At 44.0% G+C, this 26,439-nt stretch overlaps 1 protein-coding gene across 2 annotated transcripts in view; it reads right to left on the bottom strand.

The window, feature by feature from the left end:
* Nucleotides 1-26,439, bottom strand: part of MED13L (mediator complex subunit 13L) — a 333,854-nt gene that overhangs the window by 163,062 nt on the left and 144,353 nt on the right. For both annotated transcript variants that reach the window (XM_075012327.1, XM_075012328.1), the window contains exon 4: nt 11,522-11,605. In XM_075012327.1, coding sequence (XP_074868428.1) covers nt 11,522-11,605 — 84 coding nt within the window. The remainder of the gene's footprint in view (nt 1-11,521; nt 11,606-26,439) is intronic.

Genomic DNA, 26,439 nt, shown 5'->3' with positions numbered 1-26,439 from the left:
GAAAGTAAGCATCTTGTAAGTCGAGGGCTGCAAACCAGTCTCCATCGTCCAGTGCCTTAAGTATGGAGGCAACTGTGATCATCCGAAAGCATTGCTTGCGCAAGTAATGGTTGAGGCCCCGTAGATCCAAGATCAGCCTCCAGCCTCCTGTTTGATTCTCTGTTAGGAAGTAGCGTGAATAAAAACCTTTCCCCTGGAATTGCTCCAGCACTCTTTCCACCACGCCTATGAACATAAAGTGATCCACCTCCTGCTTGAGCCTCGCCTCATGGGCAGCGTCCCTGAGATGAGGCCTGACGGGAGGCTTCATTGGTGGAAGTGACTGGAAAGGGATCGTGTAACCCGTGGCTATAATCTCAAGCACTCATTTGTCTGTGGTGATCTTTTGCCATTGGGAGTGGTACGGTTTGAGGCGATGATGGAACATGAGATGAGAGTGGCATTGAGCAATGGTGTTGATAGTGCAGCCCCCGACATACCCGTCAAACTTGTCGTCTCTGGGCCTGCCCCAAGGGTGTACGGCTTTGTTGAGAACGTCACCTGGGAGTCCTGTACTGCTGCTGCTGTTGATGGCGCCCTTGGTCATAGCCTCGCTGATATTGAGCACGCTGTGGTTGGTAAGCGTAGCGTCTTTGCTGAGGATAAAACTTCTTCTTCTTCTTGTATGGGGGAGTATAAATACCCAAGGTTCTAAGTGTGGCCCTCGAGTCTTTGCTGGAGTGGAGGACTGAGTCGGTTGAGTCCGCAAACAGCTTTTGTTTATCAAAGGGAAGATCCACGATCTTCGCCTGCAGGTCCCTGGGGACACCAGACATCTGGAGCCAGGATTCCCTATGCATTACCACTGCTGCAGCTGTTGAACGTGCCACTGTGTCCGCCACGTCCAGGGCAATCTAGACTCCCGTCCGCGACGCTGCATAGCCCTCTTGAACAATCGCCTTTAACACCAGCTTCTTGTCTTCCGGCAGTGAATCCATGAGGGGAGTAAGTCTGGAGTAATTGTCAAAGTTGTGGTTTGATAGATGTGCCGCGTAATTTGCCACTCTCAATAATAGGGTAGAGGAGGAATATACCTTCCTGCCAAACAGCTCTAGCTTCTTAGCATCTTTATCCGACTCCCCCCAATTTGTCCTGAAACGCCTTCGACCTCTGCTGGGACGATTTGACCACCAAAGAATTGGGTTGCGGGTGACTAAAGAGGAACTCCATGCCCTTGGCTGGGATGAAGTACTTCTTATCCGCTCTCTTGTTCGTAGGCGGAATAGAGGCCGGGGTCTGCCATATGTTAGTGGCTGACTCCATAATGGCTTCGTCCAGCGGGATAGCGATTTTAGATGAAGCCGGGGGTCTCAAATTTTTCAGGAGTTTATGATGCTTCTCCTGCACCTCTGCTATTTGAATGTCCTGTGTGCAAGCTACTCTTTTGAACAGCTCCTGGAATTGTTTAAGGTCATCCGGGGGTGAGACATCCCCGGGGGCCATGGCCTCATCTGGGGAGGATGAGGAGGAACCACTGGGGTAAACCTCCCTCAAATCCTCTGGCTCCCGAGGTCGATGATATACTTGATCCCTGGAGGATTGTGAAGGAAAGACTCGGGATTCTGGACCTAACTCCCCCTGAGACAACTGTGTTCCCGTCCCAGAGGGAGAGTGTACACGGGGGTATTGATGAGAAGCAGAGGACGACCTGCCCTGGATCTAGACCTGCGGTGTCTGTGTTCCGCATGATGAGGACGACCATAGCAGCATGGGCAAGGGCCTGGTGATGGAGACCCGGACCACGATCGGGGAGTGTACCCATGATGTCTGGGAGAGCAGGACCTCCGCGACGACATAGATAGTGGTGAAGCTGGTTTGTGACAGTACTCAAGGGGATCCATGCCCAGAAATGGTGAAGGTGGCCCAAGCCACAGCGACATTAGTTAGAGGAACAGAGAGGGAGGTCCTAGATAAGCCGGTGGAGTTACAGCCCGTCGGTGCGGCATGTGTATCTTTGGGGGTGGGGGGCACGCGCTAGGTGATAAGGGCAGCCCGGCCCTGCCTGGAGATGGACTGAGGTGCCGAGTTTTTGCTTTTGCCTTGCCCCTCCCCTGCGGGGTGGGCACCACCCCTTCCTGTGTTGGGGATCTCGGCCCCGTTGTTGGCTCTGCGCTTGGCACAGTCAGCTGCAGTGCCACATGGGTAGCTTCCTCCAGCACTGGTAGGCTCCGTGCCAGGTGCCCCTGCACCATCGGCGCCGCTGATTCTGGCGCTTGCCTCGCTGGTGCTCGCGGCACCTTGCATGCCGTCTGTAATCGGAGGCTCATCCTCTGCCACATGCGCTGCTGCGCTGCCACTTTCATGAGCTTGCGGCTGGGGGCTCTGCGTTCTGCTCGTCCTGCCCGCTGGGCCCGCTGGTGAGAGTTTCCTCCTCTTCTGCACTGAGGGGGTCAAGGAGGTTGCCTTTCTTTTATGCAACCCAGAGAGCCCTTCTGCGTGAGGCTTCTCCGGCGGTTCCGGCTGGAGAGCCTTATCAAACAAGATCATTTTGAGCCTCATCTCTGTCTTTCCTGGCCCTGGCTGTAAGCTTAGTGCAGTGGGAACACTTCTGGGTAACGTGTGACTCTCCCAGGCAGCGAATGCATTCACTATGCTAATCGGAGGCCGGCATAGCTTCGCGGCATGACTCAAACTTCTTAAACTCCAAGGAGGCCATCACAGTGAGTCTTTAATGTTAATAGGGTACTTAGCCACTAATCAGTGCTTTTTAACCCAAAATAACAATCACCGGCCTGCAGGGCAGCGGACGGCTTAACTAGCCTTCTTTTCTGCCCCTCTCTCCTTCGTTCCTCTTCTTTCTGCTAGCTAATATTCTCTTTCTTTCTCTCTTTTTTTTTTTTGATAGTGACAAAACAAACAAACTACACGTAAAAACAACTATCTTATCTGTCTCTGGCTTTAGCCTGAGCAGATTCCAATTGCAGCTGATGGCAGCTGAGAAGGAACTGGCGGGGACCAGATCGCGCACATGGCCGGGGTCACGCAAGGGAGCGGCGTGCGTCAGCACATGCGCGATCCAATAGAAACTGCTAGAAGAATTCTGATCTGCAGTGCCGGGCGAGCCCAACACCTATTGTGCAGCACCCACGGGGACCACTCAAAGAAGAACTGTAGATTACTGCTGTTGATATCATCAGAATTGGTCTATAAATAATATGTGTTACCCAAACATGTTCTCTTTCAATTAACAATGAATTCTGAAGAAGGCCAAATCTTGGGTCTAAATTATTTGAAAGTGTGACTTTATATGAAAAGTTGATATCTTAACAACTTGCCAATGTTCAAATTCCAAGATAAGTTAACCATGGCGACAGTAATTAAACATTGTATAAGAAAACAGAAATCTTTACATACATTACATATTATAAAGTCAATTGGACTTTTTAATTTTTTTTTTCATGCTGTCTCAGTGTTGTAAACCACCTAGAATTACAAAAAAAGACACAAGATTACAACAAAACAGAACAATGTGACCGAACAGCGTGTAACATATTGTAGTTTTCTTTCCATTTCTATTTTGTTGTGGGAGAACAGACTTTTGAATTTAAGACTATATATATCCTGGCGGCCAACCCACCTTGCAAGTCACATGCAGCTCTTCTACCACAAAAATGAAGCTTGCAAGCCCCTTTTAACACCCCCAGCCCCACCACCTCTAGCTCCCTGTTCTCTGCTACCAAACTAGGATGAGGAAGTTCAGGAGCTCTGCATTACAGTGTGGTGGTAGGTAAGAGCTTCTGTCCAGTAGGCAGGGAGATCCCAGAGTTTCAGCCTTGCGGGGCACAACTCTCAGGGGTTGGGACTTCAGTAAGATTGCAGCTGAAGCCTGAAGTCCTGGCTCCCATGTGTTCCAGCTCTTGAACCTTTGAAGATTGCTTGCAACTTGGAGAGCCAGTGATACAGACTCTGATTCTACTATCTGATGCACATGACCTGCAACTGTGCCGAGACTTCAATCTGAGCTCTCCTCAGACACCTTGCGGTACTAAAGCCATGAAGCAGAGCACCGCTTCAAACTATTACTTCAGCATTCTGCCGATTACTGGGCTCGATTGGTTAGAAGATCAATGTAAACAGAAAAATGCAATCATTAGTTTCCAGGGAGTAAAATAACCCTGTCACCTTTAGCCCATTAGTTTGCCAAGTTAAAGCACAGAATATGCTTGCACTGGATACTGCAGAGCCATTCAGATCGGCTGCTAAATTTGTTGAAAATAAGCCTCAAGAGGGACACGGCTTTTCAGAATCCCAAACCTCAAAGTTAACAAGATATCTGGCTGGGAACAGTCTCCTCCTGAACCTAAATACATTCCTTTTCAGTAACACAGCACACTTCAACGAGACAAGCAAACCCCACCCCCTCCGCCCTTTTTCTTCAGCTGAATCAATTGCTCATAAGTTTCATGTTTACTTACATTTACTATGGTTATGGTCTTACCGAGAGGTTTGCAACATGGTAGTGCATACAACTAGTTAGACAAGGATCAAATGGGTTCAAGGAACTGCTGAAAATTTCAGTGGTAACTCGATTACTTGTGGGGTAGGGATGGGAAGGGGTGAGAGCAGGTTCCCCTCCCCACCAGCCTGTTGGAACCAGGCGGCAGCCCATGTCCCAACTTCAACTGGCTCCTGCTCTCTCTTCCTCCTCACTTGCTACAGCAGAGAGGTGGGGCATGCTCCCCCTCAGCAGCCTGTCTGGGCTGAGAAGCAGCATTTCAGCTGCCTCCCGCGAGGATGGCATTTCCCCTTGCATTGGCTTGGAAATTTCATGACATACTTGGACAGTTCTCATGGTGCACCAGTGTGTCACGGAACACCAGCTGAAAAGCAATGCATCCAGACAATTCTGTTCAGAAAAATATCCAGGATTTAAACATTTTCATTCTCAGTATTACACAATATTTCTGTCACACTTGTTTTGCCCAGCCAGGTATTGCAAGGATTGAAGTAAACATTTCTTCTGACATAAAATGACTGATTTTAAAACGACATTAATCTTCTCTCTCCCAAGTCCTTTTACCCATAATTGACCAGCAGTAGACAAACATAAATATCCATATCATGTCCAGGTAAACATGTTCATTTAAAACTGAAAACTTCACTCTTTCATATAATTGTACTTATACAAACTTTCAAAATTTAAATATCTTTTTAAGTGGCTTTTTAAGTGATTAATTTTGAGTGGCTAATCGCTTTTGTTCAATCGTCAACAGTTTTTTGCAGCTCCTCTCTCACATTTCACTTTAGTCACTTTTAAAAAGTCATTATTTGCCAACAGTTGCCAACCAGTGGTATTTGATCTATCAAAATGTTCCCCTGTACTTGAAATAGAAAATAACTGTGGTATCTCAAGAACTGTGGAGCAGTAATCTGATAAACTAACTTTTCAATAGTGTTCAGTGCCACTATACATGAAGAAATAGAAAATTCTGTTCCACTGACTGGCCTACTTCTGTACAGTATTTGTAAAACTGATGAAATACTACTTTCTTCAAAAATGACAACCAGGAAAAACCACTTATTTCACAGATTTTTTTCCCCATCTCTTCCAGTTTCTCTGTGTTCTCTAATATCTTCTGACCTCGGGTAGGGTTGACAGGTAGCCAAAGGAACAAATGGTGTTGGCACAAGCAATTAATATACCATCATCCACCCCCTCTTCATCTCAACCATTATTTCTGACATTCCTTACCCATTCCTAAAAATAATTACTTACTGATTTATTGATTCTTTTTGGGAGATAAGGAATTTGAGAAAAATACACAAGGTCAGAGGCCTCGAGCTCCTTTCTTTTTAATTCCCACCTTATTATAAATTCACAGGCCAACATTTACTGTCTCCTTAAAATCACCCATTAGCAAAATTTTCATTCCAACACACACTCTCGGGCCCCCTGCTACTGATTTCTGAGGTGGAGTTGGCACTTTCTCCTGAGGCCCCGCCTACACAGAACCTTTATATCAACCTAACCACGGTGCTCAGGGCTGCAAAAAATAAAAGCGTATCATGAGGTAGACCTAATTTCCACTTCAGTTACAGACATATCGACAGAACAGAAGAATTCTTCGATCAATCTAGCTGCCAACTCTTGGAGGTAGAGAAAACCCTTCTGTTGATGTGGAAAGCACCTATGCTCCGGTGGCACAGCTGCATCACTGTATCGCAGACATACCCTGACATTCGTAGGACTCTTTGGACTTCCCTGATTCTGCCCCCAAAGAGAACTCAAAAAGGCATGTGCAGACCTCAGAGTGCCTTCTATTTTCTCCTTGGGGCTAGACTAACACCAGCTTCAGCCAGAGGGGACAGTGGGGCCAGGAGCCAGCTTCCAATCTAGTCCCACTCCAATCTCTGGCACCCCCAGCTCCCCAGGGGTGCCAGATAATAGGACTTATACTGTACATTAAAATTTTAGTGTAAACAACATATGCTGGGTAATACAGATTAAAAATACATTCTTTTTCTTGAGGAGACATGGCCTATGGTGTTGCTCTGCAGAAATGACTGAACATTGCCATTTGATCCCCACTCTTCCCCAGATGGACTCTATTCATTTGGCTAAGCTAGAGTTTTTGTTTTTTTTCTTTTTTTACATTGGATAAAACGCAAGTGTATGTAGCCTGTAATAAAATGTGCATCCACAGTAGCCAAATGCTTAACTTCACTTGAGTTAATTGACAAATGATTAATTCATTATAGAGGTAGAAAACTCTTGTTTTCTAGGCATACTATGCGGCAGTATTGCCAAAGATCCTGCATAATTAAAACAGTATACTGATAAATCATTTCAATAGTTAATTACTCTAATTTTTAAAAATTGACACGGGATTTCCAGACCGAATTTGTCTAGCCTTAACTTTCAGCCATTGTTTCAATTATACCTTCCCTCTAATAGATCAAAAAGGAAATTATTAAATATGTATTCCCCATGTAAGCAATTACAGATTGTCATTAAATAACCATTTAACCTTCTCTTTGTTAAACTAAGTAGATTGAGCTCTTCGAGGTTGTTGCTACAGGACAGGTTTTCTAATCTTTCTCAAGGCTCTTCTCTGACCCCTCTCCAATTTATGAGCACTCTTTTTGAACAGTGGAGTATAGAATTGGATGTTGTATTCTAGCAGCAATTGTACCAATGGCAACTTCAGAGCTGAAATATTCTCCCCCCTCCAACTTGAGAATCCCCTAATGACGCATTAGGAGTTTTGATTAGCACATCATACATGGAGCTCTCGTGTTCTGCTGATTATCCACCAATAACCTCAAATTATTTTTTTTTAGAGTCACAGTGTCCCAAGATTGAGGCCCCTACTGTGTAGTTATGCCCTAAGTCATTTTTTCCTATACCTATATATTTACATATAGCCATTTTCTAAGACATTGGCTGTGGCCACACTAGCCCCTCCTTTCAGAAGGGCTGTGGTAATGTGGCATTTTGGAATATACTAATGATGCACTTCCATGAATATGCAGTGCCTCATTAGCATAATAGCAGCTACGCGTGCTTTGAAACTGCCTGTTTCGTAACACATGCTGCCTGTGTAGATGGGGGTCTTCCAAAACAGCCCCCTGATTTCGAAAGTCCCTTCTTCCCATGCATGCTCATGGCAGCACCTCATTAGCATATTCTGAAGAGCCATGTTATCCTAACCCTTCCGAAAGGAGGGGCTAGTGTGGCCACAGCCATACTGTTTGCCAGCACACAGTTCACCAAGTCACCACATTGCTCTGGCCTCTTCATTACTTGACACTCCCTCAATTTTTGTGTCTTCTTTTTTTTTGCAGAATTATCAGTAATTATTTTATATTTTCTTCAAGGTCACTCAGAAAAACAGTAAATAGCACAGTCAAGAACCAACTCCTTCATCAGAGTTCCACTAGAGAAACACTCATTCAGTAATGACTCCCCATTTACTATTACATTTTACGCAACAAATCAGTTAGCTAGCTTTTAATCCATTTAACATGTGCTGTATTAATTCTATACCATTCTAGTTTTTTAATCAAAATATCTTGCGGTGCCACGTCAAATGCCTTACTTAAGTCAACACCATTATCTTTATAAACCAAATTTGTAATCTCATCAATAAAAGATATCAAGTTAGTTTGACAGGATTTATTTCCAGAAACCCATGTTGATTGACATTAATTATGTTACCCTCCTTTAATTCTTTACTGAGTCCCATAACAGCTGCTCCATTATCTTACCCAGGATCAATGTCAGACTGACAAGCCTATAATTGCCCATGTCATCCCATTTACCTTTTTAAAATATTGGCACTGCATTGCCTTTATCACACAATCATAGAAATTTAAGGTTGGTAAGGACCTCGAGAAGTCATCAAGTCCAGTCCTCCTGTACCCTAAACTTGACCTTCAACCATCCCGACAGGTGTTTGTTCAACTGGTCCTTAAAAGCCTACAGCAGGGATGGGGAATCTGTGGACCACCGGCTGGCCCTGGCTCATGACTTGCCGTGATCTGGCCCATGACATTCAGGGGCTCCACCGCAGGGGGAGTATATGGCATTCAGCCCACAGGTTCTGCCTGGCTTCTGGGAGGAAGCAACTCTGTGCACTGTCATTCCCCTTCCCACCCTGGCTAGGGGAATGGCAGTGCAGGGAATCTACAGCAAGGAAGGAAAAGGGTCAGTGAGCAGTTGTGTTTTTTTGGCTCCTCATTTGTATGTGGCTCCTGACTGATTTTTGTGGGTCAGTGGCCACCAACCCAAAAAAGACTCTCCCACCTGCCCACCCAACCTACAGTGACAAGGCTTCTACTACCTCTGTTGAAAACTTATTCAGGGTCTTAACTCTTAGAGGCAGAAAGCTTCCCCCCTCCCCCAATACCTAACCTAAATGCCCCTAACTGCAAATTAAACCCACCACTTTTGTCATTCCTTAAGTGAGCACGGAAAACAATTGATCACCATCCTCTTTTTAGAGCACCCCTCATAATCACACATCTCTCTTTTGCTAAACGCTTATAGATAGGTGCATAAGAAGGCAGCCATCCTATTTCTTAGTGTAATTTAGTGGAATATAGCAGCCATGACCTAATACTCAATATTGTGCTTTAACTATTAGGACACTGGTCTGTAAGCATTCAGGATCATTTTCTTCCAAGTTCTCAGTACCTCAAACAGGTAATGCCATTTTTGGCAGAGTGCCATTCCCCAACCCCTTTTTCTCCACTCCTTTCCTCCTAAACAGGGTATAACCATTGACTTTAGCATTTCAATCACGTAAACCATCCCACCAGGTTACAGTAATACAAACTAGACAAATTCATGCTCATAAATGAGCAACTTTTCCTATTCCTCTTGTTACCCAGGCTCCTAGCACTGGTGTATAGGCAATTAAGAGTCAATACACTGCATGAATAGGTTTCACACCCTTGGCACCCCATTCAGCTTGCCAATGCTCCTTAAATCTGACCTATAATGGTTTCCATTGTAATTCTGATTCTGTTTTGATCAGAGACTACTAGCTGTGCCAGATGCTTTAGTGATGTGGATCAATGCTCCCCAGAAGTAACATGACTCTGTTATGTACATTTCATTTGTGCACTAAGTGAGAATTTTAAATTGGATTCTCCAGAGGTGAAATGTTCATACATTAACCTATTAAACAACAAATAACCCAAATATTGTAGCTTCTCTCTGTTCAGAGAGTAATTTACATGCCAGAATAACAGCACTACGTTTTCATTTAAGGAAAATAAATGTATCTTTATTTAGAGTGCTTATCTTAGAAGATGGCACAAAATACTATTGTGTTATGTTACCTTGTTAACACTGCCCTTTGCAAAAGCAACCAACCGCAATAATATGATGAAATCAGAACATAAAAGACCACTAGTTCCAAAGCAATACTATAGGAGGGTAAAATACCTCAGTCAAACTAACAAAACAAATATATCATATGCAGCAAAACTGCTGGATATTAATCATATAGTTCTGGTAAAGCATTGTCAAGTGGCTTTTACATGTAAAGCACTTGCCAATCAAATCTGGAAGTACAGTAAGGTCTCAGAGTACACAAGGGTTCCATCCTGCATACCCTCGTGTAACCCAGATTTTGCGTGAGGGTCTGGCTTTTTCCCCAGCAGAACACATGTTCTGCAGCTGGGGAAGCAGCAGAAAGGTAAGTCGGGGGGTGGAGGGGCAGTTGGGAAGGGTTAAGCCTGGTGGTGGGTTAGGGCCATGGGAGGTGAGGGGCTAAGGGCTGCAGGGGGGCTAGGGGTGGAGTTGGGCCAGAGCTGGGCACAGGGCTGGAGAGCCAGCCACGGCGGGCGGACGGGTGGGGGGATATGAGCTGGAGCCGGAGCCAGGCACAGGTGGTGAGACGGTGGGGGAGGGGGTTGAACTGGGGGTGGCGGGTTGAACCAGAGCCGCACGGGTGGGGAGCTGCGCTTGAATCAGAGCCGTGTGCGGACGGTTTAAACCAGGGCAGGAGGATGAAACCAGGGCTGCATGCAAGGGGTTGGAACCAGAGCAGGGGGTTTAAACAAGGATGAGGGGTGAGCGGAAGCCATGCATAAGGGGTGGTGTGCCAGAGCGGGCGCAGGTGTGGGGAGTGAGCGGGAGCTGCGCACAGGTGGTGAGCCAGAAAGGGTTTGAACTGGGGTCAGGGAGGTTGAGCCGGAGTTGTGCCTGAGGGGTGGTGAGCTAGAGCCAGAGGCGGGGGTGGGGGGGGTGAGCAGGGCTGGCGGGTGAGGTCTGAGCCGGGGCTGTGCAGAGCTGAGGGGGTTGAGCCAGGGCAGGGAGGGGGGTGCGAGTTAAGCACAACTGGAAATCATGGTACAGGGTTTGCTATAGGAATCGGGGTCATATGTGTAAGAGAGAGGTTGCGTACACTGAGTTCATGCACTCGGAGACCTTACTGTAATTATAACAGGTAATACAAGTTAAACCTCTGAAATCTGGGACACTCTGGTCTAGCAAGGACCACCAATGCTGCCAGCTCAGAGAGTCCCAGCAGTTGGGAGCTGGGACCAGTTGGGAGTTCAGCTGGCAGAAACCAGTGAGCAGCAGCCTGCTCATATCCCAAGACTGTTGTACTAAGGTCAAACCTGTGTTCTTCGAAGCAGATATGCTTACAGATCTATACTCCATTTAATTGCTGTAAATTTGTTATTACAGTAAATCTTGTGAAACAGTATCTGTTCACAACTATCTAAAATCTACTTTAGAACAAACAACGAAATACTGACAGTCAAAGTCCGTTAGAAAATCTGTGGAATTAAAAGATTATACATTATAAACAGTATCTTCCAGCTCAAAGTAGCAAAACTAATATCATTGCAAAGTCTACTAAACCATCACCATGCTTTACTGCAGCTACTTGAAAGAAAAAAAAAAAACCAAAAACTTGCACCAAAAAAAAAACGACTGGGGCCAGAGCATGGGCAAGGAACTACAACTTAAAGAAAGCAAGCATGCTATCAGAACCTGAGTACTTAAGATAAGCCATTTCCTTACCTTTTGTTAACAGGTTTCTCATCCTTCTCATAAGGCCTAATGAACCATTTTCCAATCCTTATGAAGTTTTTATCCATCAGGCATCTACAAAAAAAAATTAAAATGTCAATTCCTTATTACAAATTAAATGTTAATTCAGTAACTTCTTAAGACATTACATTCAAATCCTAACCTTCAAAACACTGCTCCTTTTAGTTTACCTGCTTTGGTCTTTACGTAACAAAATCCACCCACTCTGTGTTCAATAATGCCAGTTTTGATTCTGTATTTAACTGCTTCTCCTACATAATCTTTGCACTTACTTCTACGATATACTTTATGCATGAAACTTCCCTCCTAAATAGATCCACCACTATCTTCATCAAGTCCCTCTTGTACCATAATGTTTATAAGATGGTATTTAAAAAAGAAAGAGAGAGATGATGGTATCCTTCTCCTACGTCCTTTTTATATCACTTCTCTTATTAAATTGTGAATTCTTCAAGTAGGGACAGTGTCTTCCCATATTTTTGGTATGTTCACATGACAGTGGATGATAACAGAATCCAAAGGGGGTGATGACGATTTACTAATGTATCAGTCTTCCTTCACAGGACTCATTATGAAATATGGTGTTGAAACTTACGGCATATGACTCATGAAATTAAAAGCTAACGATATTTATTGTTTAATATACAACAGTTAGTTGCTAGCACTATTTAAACATATTTACTGCTTTGATCAATGTATTTGGCCAAAATAAAGGGAGTTCCTCAGTAATACGGTGCCTTCTTTCCATGATGGCAGGTTTCTTCGGGAACTTTGCTAGATCACTCAGAGCAGTTTCCCTGAATTATCTGTTTTTCTTTGCTCACAACAGATGCACATTATCTCCCTACAGAATTCAGAGGCTGTCTCTCTAAAAACTCCCTCATCACTCCCCATGGGGGTTTGGCTCGAGCCCATTCCCCTGAACATCCCTCCATGTTCCCCTCCCTGGGGAAGCACATCCCACAGTTTGGAAACCTCTGAATTAGAAGGTTGGGAGGTCTTAGGGAACAGATCAGAAGCATGTCTGAAATACACCAAAAGTTGTCTTCGAACCCAAGCAGGAATATCTTCACTTCTAGTTTATTGGACTGTAGCACAAGCCCCATGGCTCTGAGGGCAAGTGTACATTTGGTGGGGGACAAAAAAAAACACGATTTAAGATACATGACTCCAATTTCAAGACTTGTGCAGCTGGTGTCGATGTACCTTAAATCGATTTTTTGCGCCACCCCCAAAACAAGAGATTTACAGCACAGTTTCTTCCATCAACTTCCCTTACTCCTCACAACTGCAAGGAGTGCCAAGATCAACAACAGCACCCGGACTGCTCGTGGCCCCACTAAATCGAACTGCAGAAGATCGACCACTGGTGCACTGATCTTCCAGTAATTATATATTCGCCCTGAGACTTGCTGCTTCAGGTTTACTTTGGTTTTGCCATACAAAGCTACCCCAAGGCACTAAGTATACCAGAAACCATGCAAGTAAAAACTGTTTCTTATTAGGAAAGTTTTCCCAAACACCATGCATAGATTCTCTTCCTCCTCTTCTTCTTCTTCTTCCTCCCCCCCCCAAGGAATTTAGCACCACTTCTCTGGTCATGTATACTGCTTCATTATGCTGTTCAAACATTTTTCCCCCTTAAAAACAAATAAGATCCCTAGATCAACAGGCCAAAGAACATTAAAGAAATCTGTTTTCAATATTTATTTTTAAAAGAAGAAAACATCTTTCCAGGTTATATCTGGTATACGGCTATGCCTTTTCAGGACAGATTTGTCTAAATGCATTTACTGCTAGCAAAGTTTAAACTATTGCATGGAGAAGGCTTAAAAGCAAGAGATGTTGCAAGCAACATATGACCTTCCCAAACTCCATGCAAGAAGTAGAAGGGTATTAAAAATTCACTCCAAATCTAAGCAATGTTTTATTTGCTAGATGGATATGGTTTCAACTGTGGTTGAATGAATTCCTAGAGATTTCATAGCATGAAACAGTCTTTAATCAAAGACTAATCTTTCATTTCTGGAGACTCCAGGTAATCCTGGAGGGTTGGCAACCCATTAGATGGAATCTTACGCTCTCCTTTACTTTAAGCTTTTCACTAATTTTCTTCTACAAAGAAGAGGGCAGAGAGGCTGGAGCGGGAAAAGGGGGAAGTGGAAGCGGCAAAGCCCACCAGCGCTGCGGGCCACATGGGGGTGGCCAGGAGGTGGAGCAGGGGCCCAGGGATTGGGCTGTCTGTGCCAAGAAACAGAGCAGGGGATGAGGAGCAGAAGACAGGCTGCTTGAGTCAGCCAGCACAGGGCATACACAGCATGGGACCGTATTTCATTTGGGGCATGGCAGTGTCCCAAATGTAGTGATGCTCTACACAGCTACATACTCTGTGTATGTCTTGGGATGGCCCTGACAAAGTCATACGCCAACCACCGGCCTTACCAAGTGAGTGATCATCTGGTGTACTAAATTTCATCTCAAGGATGATTTAATATTTAAGGCTTAGCCTTACGCAGAACACAGCACAGCCATCTACAAAGGCATCAATCACAGAAGAAAGAGACATATCTGGGCATAGTGGTCCCTTCTTCTTAGACAAAGGTAGATGAAAAAGAATACTGTCTTGATTAAAAGTGCTGTATAATCATCTAGCCACAACTGGTGAATCTTACTCCTTGGCAAAGAAGCCTGTTCTTTGCAAAGAACTCTCATCTCAAACCGGACACACTCCACTGAATACGTCTTACTGGACATTTATTCTTAAAGGCTACGTCTACACGTGCACCCAACTTCGAAATAGCTTATTTCGATGTTGCGACATCGAAATAGGCTATTTCGATGAATAACGTCTACACGTCCTCCAGGGCTGGCAACGTCAATGTTCAACTTCGACGTTGCTCAGCCCAACATCGAAATAGGCACAGCGAGGGAACGTCTACACGCCAAAGTAGCACACATCGAAATAAGGGAGCCAGGCACAGCTGCAGACAGGGTCACGGGGTGGACTCAACAGCAAGTCGCTCCCTTAAAGGGCCCCTCCCAGACACGCTTTCATTAAACAGTGCAAGATACACAGAGCCAACAACTAGTTGCAGACCCTGTATATGCAGCACGGACCCCCAGCTGCAGCAGCAGCAGCCAGAAGCCCTGGGCTAAGGGCTGCTGCCCACGGTGACCACAGAGCCCCGCAAGGGCTGGAGAGAGAGTATCTCTCAACCCCCAGCTGATGGCCGCCATGGAGGACCCCGCTATTTCGATGTTGCGGGACGCGGATCGTCTACACGTCCCTACTTCGATGTTGAACGTCGAAGTAGGGCGCTATTCCCATCCCCTCATGGGGTTAGCGACTTCGACGTCTCACCGCCTAACGTCGATTTCAACTTCGAAATAGCGCCCAACACGTGTAGACGTGACGGGCACTATTTTGAAGTTACTGCCGCTACTTCGAAGTAGCGTGCACGTGTAGACGCAGCTAAAGAGTAATATGAGATATCTACAGAAGCTTATAACTTGTCTAGTTTCATAATCATCTCTAGATATAGGTAAAAATTATAATTAAGGAAAAATTATTTATAATGTGTTTTATGTACTTGGAATAAAAATTAGCCACCAAGGTATGTGTGAGTGATAACTCTTAATAGAGGCTCACCGGAGACAGGCAATAACAAGGTGAATCACAGATTTGGATATCCCAAGAATTCTCACACGAAGGTTGTGTCTATACTACAAAAATAACTTCAAAATTGCTTACTTCAAAGCTGAGCATCGACACACACCCTCCTTTGAAGTTAAACTTTGAAGTAGGGATCTCTTCTCTATCCCTTACTTTGAAGTTAACTTATGGAAAATGTGTAGACTCTCTGCTGGCTACTTCGAAGCAGTGCCTAACTTCAAAGTTAATTTTGAAGTTAGTTCCTAGCGTAGATGCACCGCAACAGTATTCCCAAACTGAAAATCTGAATAATAAATGGTGTGCAGTGGGCACATATCCTTGATTGTAAGAGAAGTCTTAACAGTTCTCATCAGGTCTTCTCTTTTCTTGCCCCACAGTATTGGCATCACCTCCATTTTATATGGATTGATCTCCAATCTCTTACACACTCTAGAGAGCATTCGACAAGGGTAGGGTCTCTTACACAGGAGAAACGGAGATGTGCAGGTGGGTACTTTGAACACTATCGCTTATGTCTCCAGTTACAGCTGAGGTGCATTTTCCAATTCAACAATGGAACTGCTATAAAACTTGCCCTGTGATTTTTGTTGCCTGTCTTGTGGATTTTACTTCTGCTATATATTTTTGAGATAAGATGACCAGAACTGACCACAGTAATTATGTAATATTCTTATAACATATTCATTATTTGTTTCTATCTCAGTCTCACACAATAGCACATATTTACCAAACTTAATAACACCTTCTAAACACCAGTAGCCAGAACATCATGGAGAGTATGCTGTGCAACACTTATTTTCTCATTTCTGATTGTTTTCCACATGGAATTGAAGGGGGTGAATTACTGGGCAAAGATTACTTTAAATGCTTTCATAACCTACAAGCCAACTAAGGGCCAGTTCTACTCTTGGCATGAGTTAGCACATCTTTCATTATGTTGGCTAATAGTGGTCCCTTGGGTCATGTATGGACAGATATCACTGCAATGTAAGAGGCTATCACAGCTCTGTCAGCCAAGAATATGCTGTTAAGGAAACATGCGCTCCTTCATAACTGCCTCAAGATGTAAAGAGGATTGAGCAGTGACCAAAGGTCTGGATTATAAACTTCAAAGGTCTATCCCCAGCAAACTACAGAATTTTAAAAGAGGTACAATGCACAGGGTCAAAACCTGGGCAATATCCCGTAATTTCTTATTTTAAAAAAAGAGATGCTTTTCTCTTATAGAGCCAGAAATACCTCTGAAATTGTTGCTTTTGTAACTATTTCATTCTCATAACTGAAGTTTTACAAGTTTATTACCACTAATTTTCCTTTTAAAAAAATAATTGAGCTCCAAACAATCACACTTCATACGGCAACATTCAGATTATGACAGGGCAAAGTAGATGACAGGATATCTTTTACTGAACCACCATCTGCTGGTGGAAGGTACAGGCTGAGCTTCTGCAGGGCAGCAATCTCTCGTTCAGCAACATCCATACTCTGGCATGATTTTAGTTAGCCAGACGCCCACTAATCATGGGTGTAGTCACATTTCCTGAGGCCCCATAAAGTTTATCTACAGTCACCAGTCCTGGCTCAGTGTTCTATGCTGCTGTTTAGCTGTAATATACCCCTAAGTATCTTCTAAGAGCCTCCTAAGCAGCCTAAGTGTTGGTAATGCTGCTAGACAATACTGACCTCCCATGGTCTGGCAAATTCTCTAGTATGGCCCAGACAGGTTCCAAGGGTGTCAGACGAGAGAGGTTCAACCTGTACAAGTTCTCAGCTACACAGAACTGGACAAGAGTCCTACGTAGCTCAAAAGTTTATACTTTCAAACATATTCCAACAAGTTGGTCCAACAGAAGACAGCAATATACCTACCTTCTGTTTCTCATTATGCTGAGACTGACATGGATACAATACCACAAACAAAATTCAGACCAGAGAGATTGTTTTTAAGACTTTATACACAAAATTATAGGAAGTGCCTGGTTTGACGCTCCTCTAGCAAAGCAACACAAGATGGTCATTCTGAGGAGGAGACCCTTACATCCTACCACAAGAAATATCCATAGGTTAAAACAATTAGAACTCCTGTGGCACCTTATAAACTAACAGATTTTTTGGACCATAAGGTTTTGTTGGCAAAGACCCACTTGGTCACGTGCATGTCATGCCTCTGACGAAGTGGGTCTTTGCCCATGAAAGCTTATGGTCCAAAAAATCTGTTAGTCTGTAAGGTGCCACAGGACTTCTCATTAACTACCCCTCTGATACTTGTCCCCAGAGGCTAAAGTCTTCCTATGTGAAAACAGACAATAAATCCTCCTGGCCTTGAAAGAGCTGTTATAATGTGTCAATAAGCCATATTTCAAGGATTTCAGATGGGAGAAAGTTCCTGCAAGAAGATATTATAGTCTCGGTTGAACACAATGTTTTCACTGCTACTGTCAATTAATTAAAAAAAATTAAACTTTTTAAAGCACTTTCTCATGTATTAACTTATACCAAAAAGTTAGAGTGTTAAAATATCAGTAGGAGACAGAATGAAAACTTAAAGAAGTTAATTTAGCTACTTGATTAATACATTTGTGCTTAGATACTTCAAGTTGCCTTAGAACAGTGCATGACCCTTAGAGCCCTGCACCAATGGAAATGTCTATTTATGGATGCGGATATCTGTGAATCCACAGGACTCTGCTCTCAAGACCCATTATGGTCAGTGGAGAGGGGTGCTACCCCATCACACCCAGGAGCTAATGCCAGCAGCTCCTCCCAGCAGTACAGTTGCACTGCTCCTCCCAGACCCGCCCCCAGCTGCAGCATCTCCTTTCCAGGGTTGTACCCCCCTACTGGTGGTGGAGTTGAGGGTGGTGCAGATACACTGCTAGGAGGAGCTGCCAGTGCAGAGTGCTGGCTCCCGGGCATGATGGGATAATGCTCCTCTCCATTGGCCACAGTGGCTCTTGGCAGTACAGCCCTGCAGATACTCACATCCGTACATAGAAATGTCCATCTGTGCAGGGCTCTAACAATTCTACACATTATCTAATTTGCTGTTCACCCCAGAAAAAACAGAACTATTGGCAAATGTAATTATAAGATTTATGTTTCTATTTTCTAGTTCTTATCTGAACAGAATTCAGTTGAGATACTTTTAATATCTTCCTCTATGCATAAAATTATTATGAGCAGAATGAGGGCATAATACCGGTTTAAAAAACTTAGCTCACTTCTATTAATATATCTTGTCACTCAATGACCTATCAAATGGCTAACTAACACTACCAGTTATATAATAAATGAAAGGCTGTATACATATATGAAAACCCTATGTCTAGAGCATTAAGCCAATAAAATTAGTATTAGATCTACTACATGACAGAAATGAATAAATAAATAACAGATGATAAAAGCATTTTTCCCAAGTCACTCTCGGTAAGAAATTAAATATTCTGCATGACCACATACTGCAAATTACCAAAACTCCAGTCAATAAGGGGGAAAAAATGGAATAACTTTATTCTGTATTAAATTAACATCTTGTGAAGAAACTTCTGAAGTCTCTGCAGTAAAATTATTTTTGATAAATCACTGCAGTAACTTATTCTGCATGCACCAGCAAGCGCAGCCTGTTGGAAACAAGATAGATTGCTATGTCTCCAATGTTTATTTACACAAAAAAACCAAGGTGGTAAATGAGGCTCCATTTTAATTAAACACTCCTTCTGAATTCTTAAAACAGAAATAAAAACAATATCTTTCCAAGCTTGTTGACAAAGACTAAGAAAAGGCTTCATAAAGTAAAATGAAGTTCAAGAAAAAATGGCTCCCTACCTTTTGTCCCTGCTGTTCTTCATTCCAACAAATGTACGCACGTACTGCGTGCACAATCACCAAAAGGTTTTCCCCTAGCTGTACCCACTGCAGCAGCTGCAGAGCCCCCTGTCATGGCACTATCATGGTGACATATATAGGTCCATGCCAATACACTGACTATCCAGTTCTTCTTGCGGTATTTTTTGAAAGTAGGGAGGCGGATGGGATTTGGAATTGACATGAGCAATACATCTTGAAAAACAACCGTTACAAAAGGTAGATAACCATTTTTCTTCTTCAGGAGCTTGCTCACGTGCAGGGATCGGCAACCTGGGGCTCTGGAGACACATAAAGCTCCTTAAGGAGACTTTTCCAGCTCCGGATGTTGCCACAGCTGATTCCTCTGAGGCCCTTGCCCTGCTCCTGCTGAAACAGCAGATCTAAATTTAATCGGTTTAACAGCCAGCAGGGCAGAAAGAAGGATATGACCATTAAACCAACTGAATTTAGTTCAATTATTTTGGTGATGGAGGGCAGGGAGCCACAGAGAACCCCTCACTCACCCTGCTACCCAAGCGGCCACACCCCTCCATTGGGCGTGGCTCAGCTCACCTCTGCCAATGGAACACCTCCAGGGCAGCCTTCCTTCCACTGGGCACATATGGCCACCCACACAGGCTCCCCAGCTAGTGCTATGATTGGGTTAATCCCAGAGCCAGTTTGGGGCTGAGTTGGGTTAAGCAGGTGAATGAGGGAGGGACTGGGGCTGAGAGAGATTAAGACTGGGGATGGGGGGCAGGTTTGCAAGATGGGGGTAAAGCTTGGGGGTAGGAGTGTAGATTTGGGGATTGAGGTGGGTAAAGCCTGGAGATGGGGGGATGGGTTTGGGGACTAAAGGGAAGCAGAATCTAGGAATGGGAGTGGGGCTGGAGGGTTGATGAGAACATTGTTCCTTCCTGCTTAAGAACCTATCCCCAGGTGCAGCATTTTCCTGTTCCTCGTTTGTTCTCCAATCCAGGAGTGAAAGTAACAAGCTTTCTAACTGGTACAAAACGTTGTACTGTTCTTAAAATAGGGGTTACAAATATATGGTCCGACATTATTTGTTAAGGACTGTCTCAGTCATATGCATTGCAGGTCCTGAAGTATTGATTTGTAACTTGAATTTAAAATAAAAGGCTCTTCCTGTGATTTTGGTTGCAGGCCCCTGCTCATGTGCATTCTAACAGGTGACTCTCAAGCTTTCTAATAGAAAGAGGTGTTAGATGTTAATGAGCTGCTGCCTGAAGGGCTGTTCTACCAAATGCTACATCATCCCTTGCCTGTTGAGTAATGGTGTAGCGTGGCATGAAAGTCTGAATGGACAATCACATTGCCCTGCTACAAAAGTCCTGAATGGGTATTTGTGTGAGTCAATGACCAGATCCTGAATTGTGTTCTGGACTCCTGCGGAGAGCCCAGATACTTGCAGTCATGAGCAGCAGCACATTGTGATGGCTGTTGCAATGGTTCTCGCTGCCAAGTCCAGAGTCACCTGGAGAGAGGTCTGAGCCATTGTTCTGACTTCTTCTAGTACTGCAGCAAACTCCCATCTGAGCTTAGCAGGGAGAAACTTAAAGCATGATCCAGGAACTGTACACATATCAGCTCAGCACTGCCTGTTGGTTAGAGATGCGGACCTGGAACGCTTTGGTCAAGTAAACCTTTCCTCCGAAGAGATCCAAGTTTCCTTGCCTCCCTCCTCTTCAGGACTCACCCTAGCTGCCCCTGCCTCTCCTTGTGGTTAGGTACATCACCCACAAGGGACCCAGGCTCGGGGGAGGGGTGAAACGGGGGGTGGTGAGTGAACAAGTGTTCATATCCCTGCCGTGGGATGCAGTAGCACTTCTTGATTCCTTTGCTTTGGCTGTTGTCATTATGGAAGCCAAAATTTGCCATTCAAGGTGGTCTAGATCATCCTGATAAGTATTAAAGCCACCCTAGATGGGCTCTTAGGGGCTAATATGTCTACCATAGGAACTGAGTCCTCCACCACATCGTCACTGTGCACACAGACTGCACACAACCCATCTAAGGTGTTCAGGATGGGCCTTAAGAGCGCGAAGCTGGAAGGTATAGAGAGATGCCCACTACTGCCTCAACATGTGCTGGAGGGAGGGGTGGCTAATAAGAAACCAGGTGACTGCACCATGTCAATAGGAGCCAGCTGAGTTTAGTTGGGGGGCTGGCCACCCCACCCCACCAAGGCATACAAGTAATAGATCAGTGTCAACACGTTACAGGGGGTCTGGCCCCAGAGAGGGCAGCAGCAATTTTCTGAGCTGCCTCTCGCCTAATAAGAAACCAGGTGACTGCACCATGTTAACAAGAGCCTCAGCTGGCCCCTTCCACGTGAGTTTAGGTGGGTGGATGGCTCCCAGCCACACCCATTTTGGAGGCTGGCCCCCCCTCAGCCTGTGCACACTGCTCTAGTACTCTCCCTTTCCAAAGCATGTGGCTCAGGACAGCCACAGTCTCAGCAGCGGCCTGTTTGCTGTGTTTTTACTGGAGGGAAAAGTAGCTGAGCGACCTGTTGACATGATTCCCTCCCTTCCCTTCTCCATGTGGTCTTGTTTTAATCCACTGTTATCATAAACAACACAGTCTTACGAAAGGTGTTCTTTCACTCAGGGAAAACTAGGTGTGTTGCCTTTAGACATAGCAGAGGCAGCTGGAGCACATATGCCCCAGTATGTGGGACCGACAGTTCCCTGATGTCCTGCCTTATGAAAGGTGTTCTTTCACCAAGGGAAAACTATTTGGGGTACCTGTTGACACGGTACAGTCAGCTGGATGCTCCAAGAGCGCATTTGCAAAGGGTGCTTTGGCTTCTGAACACCACCACCTGTTTGGCTCTCTCCCCCTTGGGATTCCCTATTTTCCTTCTCTGTGAATAATATTAAGTCTTTCCCTGTTCACATGGGTCCAGATGCTACCACTGTTTGGTATTCTTTCGGCAGGGGAAAAATAGTTGAGCAACCTGTTGACATAGCTTAGTCTTGGTTTTCTTTCCCCTGGATGGCACTTTGCTTCAATGGGCAGGGGAATGAGGGCAATGCAGTCTGGGAAGGTGACAGTGGGTGCTCCCAGGACACACTGATTACAAGGTCTGTAACGTGGACGACTCAAACAATTTCTCTCATCAGGGAAAAAAAGATGTCTGAAAAAAGTCTGTCTGTTTTCAAAGGGAGGAGAATGAGGGCAATGCAGTGTGGGAAGATGACATTACAGATCCATGAACACTTGCAGGGTATTTCTTCCTGTAATGCACCAGTGAAAAAACCCAGAACACTATGGGGCTGAGGGAACTGTGGGATAGGACCCCACAGTGCACTGCTGCAACAGTCGAGCTTTGGTGATTTAGTGGGGATGCACTAAGTCGACTTTGTGGGGAGGTGCACATACTGAGCTTCGACTTTACAAAACCCAGTGTTACGAAGTCCACTTTATTTCATAGTGTAGACATAGTCTACATTAGCAAGAATCTTTGACAGAACAATGGTCCCGATCACAAAGGAGAGGATCTGCTTTAATCAGTTTTGCCTTTTTATGAAGATCCTGATGTTTGTTAAAGCTGATGCATTTTCTCGCATCTCCTTTTCTTTGTGAATCTGTTCAGCTGGCTTGAGAGCTTCCTCCAAGAATGAGCTGAAAAGTGTGACAGACACCACTCCCAGTCACTGCTTTGATGAAGATCAGGTACACCAGAGCTGAGCGCTTCACAAAGAATAGGATCCCTGACATAGTAACTGTTACTTTGCAGAGTTTCACACAGCTTAACAATGAACAAACAGCTATTGTACTATAGAGGACTCTGATCATTATGAATATTATTCTTCAACCACTAACAATAGTATCTCCGGGTTAGTTTATGACTGAGAACACACTTTCCTTCTTTTATTTGACAAAATAATTATATAATGCCAGTTTTTTAACCTCAGGGACATGAAAACTTAAGAAAATCAGAATGTACACTTTATTCAGAGTTCATTTTTAATGGATTAGAACCTAGAAACTAACTAACTTTTCAAAAGGATTCTCATCAATTCAATCTTTATATACGATGACTTTATATGCTGAAAATTTAGGGCAGATACATTGATAGCTCTGCTACAATGAATTATCTGAACAAAATGTTCACGTATAAAGATCTATATATAAACAACAAATAAAGCAAGTTTCTTTGTGCAATCCAGTCTTGCTTCAGACATGTTACTTTTACAGGTACTTAATTTCATGGTCACTATTATGTTACCCACTGCCTACGCAAGTACGTATGATTATGAATAATACCAATTTGCTGGCTGGAACAGGAATAAATGAACTTTTGAGTTGTCAGACTGCCTGCAAAATCTACTGCTATACGCTGCATCTCAAATCGGAGACTTACATTAAAGAAGAAAAGCAATTGAAAAAGGAAGAGGAAATAAAGTACCTGAGGAAACCCAGAGATAAGGTTCAACAAGACCAATTAGAAACAAACAACCTTGAAAACAAATGATTCCATTTTTTAAAGGCAGAAAGAAAAAGACTGTCCCCAACAAGCTACTGAACGATTCACAGAGATGCATCAGTTGACAGCTGCTACTATTTTTAAGGTATGAATTCTAATAAATGGAAAAGAACAAATTAATCACCTAACCTTGAATGTATACAAGAGAGAGTTTTAAGGAAGACAGAATAAGAGGGAAATACAGAGGATGTAAAGCTTTCCCTATATTCATAAGAACAGTTCCTGCTGTCGCTAACAACAGCTCAGTCACACCTGTGCCTGTATCATTACGAGCCCAAGTGTGGACAGCTCTCCTGCTCCGGAAATTATTTTCAGCAAGTCTAATTAACATACTGACGAAAACAGCTGTGAGTGCAGGAGAACTGTCTGCACTTGGATTCCACATTGTAAACAGCTGTGCACTGAACTGACATTGATATTTTTGTCATACTTCTCTAGTGTAGACAAGACATGAGACGGTACTATCATTATTACAGTGCATTATCAAATTAAAAGTCAAGCTTCCAGCATACCCATTTCAAAATACCAAAAATCATGAGTTTGTCCTTAAAAATCAATATTTTTAAAAATATATTGTGTTTTATGGTCAGCCTCCTGATTTCTGAACTCCCCCAGAGTTTACTCATGTGACTACTAGTGTTGCCCACTCTCCCATGCACCGGATAAGGCCATTTTTGGCCTCTACTGCAGTTCTCACCCTACATGTATTCATTTCCCCCTCAGCAGTGAATCCTGTCCTTTAGTCCCCATCCAACCACACTCAGTTCATCCCCTACTTGGTCACATTCCCCAGCCCTCATCATCACCCCCTCATTACTTCAACCCATCCCCCCGGCCTAAGTTTGCCCTCCCAGCATTTACCCCATCTATTCAGAAACTATCATCAATACAAGTCCCCCCATCCCACCAGCCCTCACCCTTCTCACTGCAACCCCAGTTCTCCGCAGTCCCCAATCTCACCTCTGCTTACCCTCACCGTCTCCAAGTCAGTGGGCGAGGGGATTACCTGCAGTGGGATCCCCTCTCCCAAACTGGGAGCAGCCACCCTGGAACCAGAGCCAGATTTACACCTTATGCACCCCTAGGCACAGCATCTTCAGTGTCTCCTGTCCCTGGTGTCTACCTTCATGTTGCACACAGTTTAGAAAGGTAAAGCACCGCTAGAATGCTGGTGCCTCTCGATACATGCCTACTGCGCCTAACTGGAAATCCAGCCCTGGCTGCACCTCATGAAGCAGCAACAGTATTTCAAAAACAAAAATTAAGCTTCACTTTTCAAACTCTCAGACTTCAGGATTTTTCCCTCTGTTGATTCAACTGCTTACTGAGGATTGACCTTTCCCTTCCTTATCTCTCAGGCCTTGTCTACACAAGTTTTTTTTTTTGGACAAAACTTGTCTCGACCCTCCAGAAGTCAACAAAACAAAATAGTCAAAGTGTCCACAGTCACTCTTCTGTTGATAGTGCGTGTGCACACTGACCATGTCCAGATACATCCTGGAGCTTTTAAAGGGAGAGAGGTGTATGCCTGCAGGACAGCAGAGATCGTAACACTGAACAGAGCAATCAGGGCAGGCCTCATGGGACACTGGTGGAAGCCAGTTCTGTGGCCAACAAAAATTGCAGCGTTTACACTGGCTCTTCACCAACAATAAAGGGAGTGGAAAAGAAAAAGGTCTCACGAAGTGGAAGTTTTTTGTCAACAAAACTGGGCATTTTTCCTGACAAAAACGGCACTGCTCTCACTGTTTTGTCTCCAAAAAAAAGATGAAGTACAAAAAACTTCAACAAGGGACTTTTGTCTCTCCCCTCACTGTCAACAGAATTTTTCTGCCTCCTCTCCCAAACTTGTTAGCTTGATACCTCTGTTACTCTGATACGTAAATGAACTTCCATTATCTCTGAAAGTACTTTGGAATTAACGACCTGGTGGAAAAACCACATTTTTCTTGTTTAGGGTGAGGTAACTCCTTTGGCTAGAAATACATCTGTGTCATGGGTGAAAAATAATCCTGACATCTGAGAATTTGATCACAAGATCATTAGTGAGGCTTCAATTTACTCTGAAATCATGACTCCTGTGGGCAATTTGAAAGAGCTGGCATTTCATTTGAAAATATTGTGCCCGTGAATGTTATTAGCAACTTCTAAAATCAATGTAAATGAATGAGGCTAGGAAAAAAAAAAACCTCTCCTCTCTGACACCACCAATGTCTGTAAAATGTGCAAAGTCTTGTACATTTTTCTATTTTCCTTGCATAGTGTGTGTCCTCTATTCTTTGCAAGGGTCAGTCACAGAATAAAACAGAACAGAAAAAAAAAATCTTTTAAAAATAGGAAGCTGTAGCTGTAAAGCCACAACAAATGGCAGATGGAGAAGTCAATAAGGTATTTAAAACTCCTTAATTCTGGTTTTTCAAGTTGATTACATTTCCTCAAAAAAAAAAAAAAAAATCAGCTGTAGTAATCCTAGATGTTACAGGCAATGACAGATTAAAAACAAATCAAGCAAATGCATGTTTTCTTTTTAAAGGTGACAGCTCACCTTTAATTTTGGGGCTACTATCATACCTCTGTAACACAGTCTCAGATACAAATGTGAGGGTATATCTAAACTAAAAACACTACAGTTGTGCCACTCTAGGGTTGAGTATAAACATATTTCTTGAGAAAGCAGGGGAGTAACCAGGAAGGCAAAGCACAATTGGAACTACAGATTGCAAGGAATGTGAGGGGTTACAAGAAAACCTTCTATCAGGGCCATAACAAGTGTGAGGCAAGTGAGTCACTCGCCTCAGCTGCAGGACTGAGGGGATGCAGTATGCCGTTTGGGGTGGCCAAGGAGAGTTCCTGCTA

The sequence above is a fragment of the Carettochelys insculpta genome, chromosome 18, assembly GCF_033958435.1.
Source record: "Carettochelys insculpta isolate YL-2023 chromosome 18, ASM3395843v1, whole genome shotgun sequence".
Taxonomy (NCBI): domain Eukaryota; kingdom Metazoa; phylum Chordata; order Testudines; family Carettochelyidae; genus Carettochelys; species Carettochelys insculpta.
This window is presented reverse-complemented; position numbering and strand designations above follow the sequence as displayed.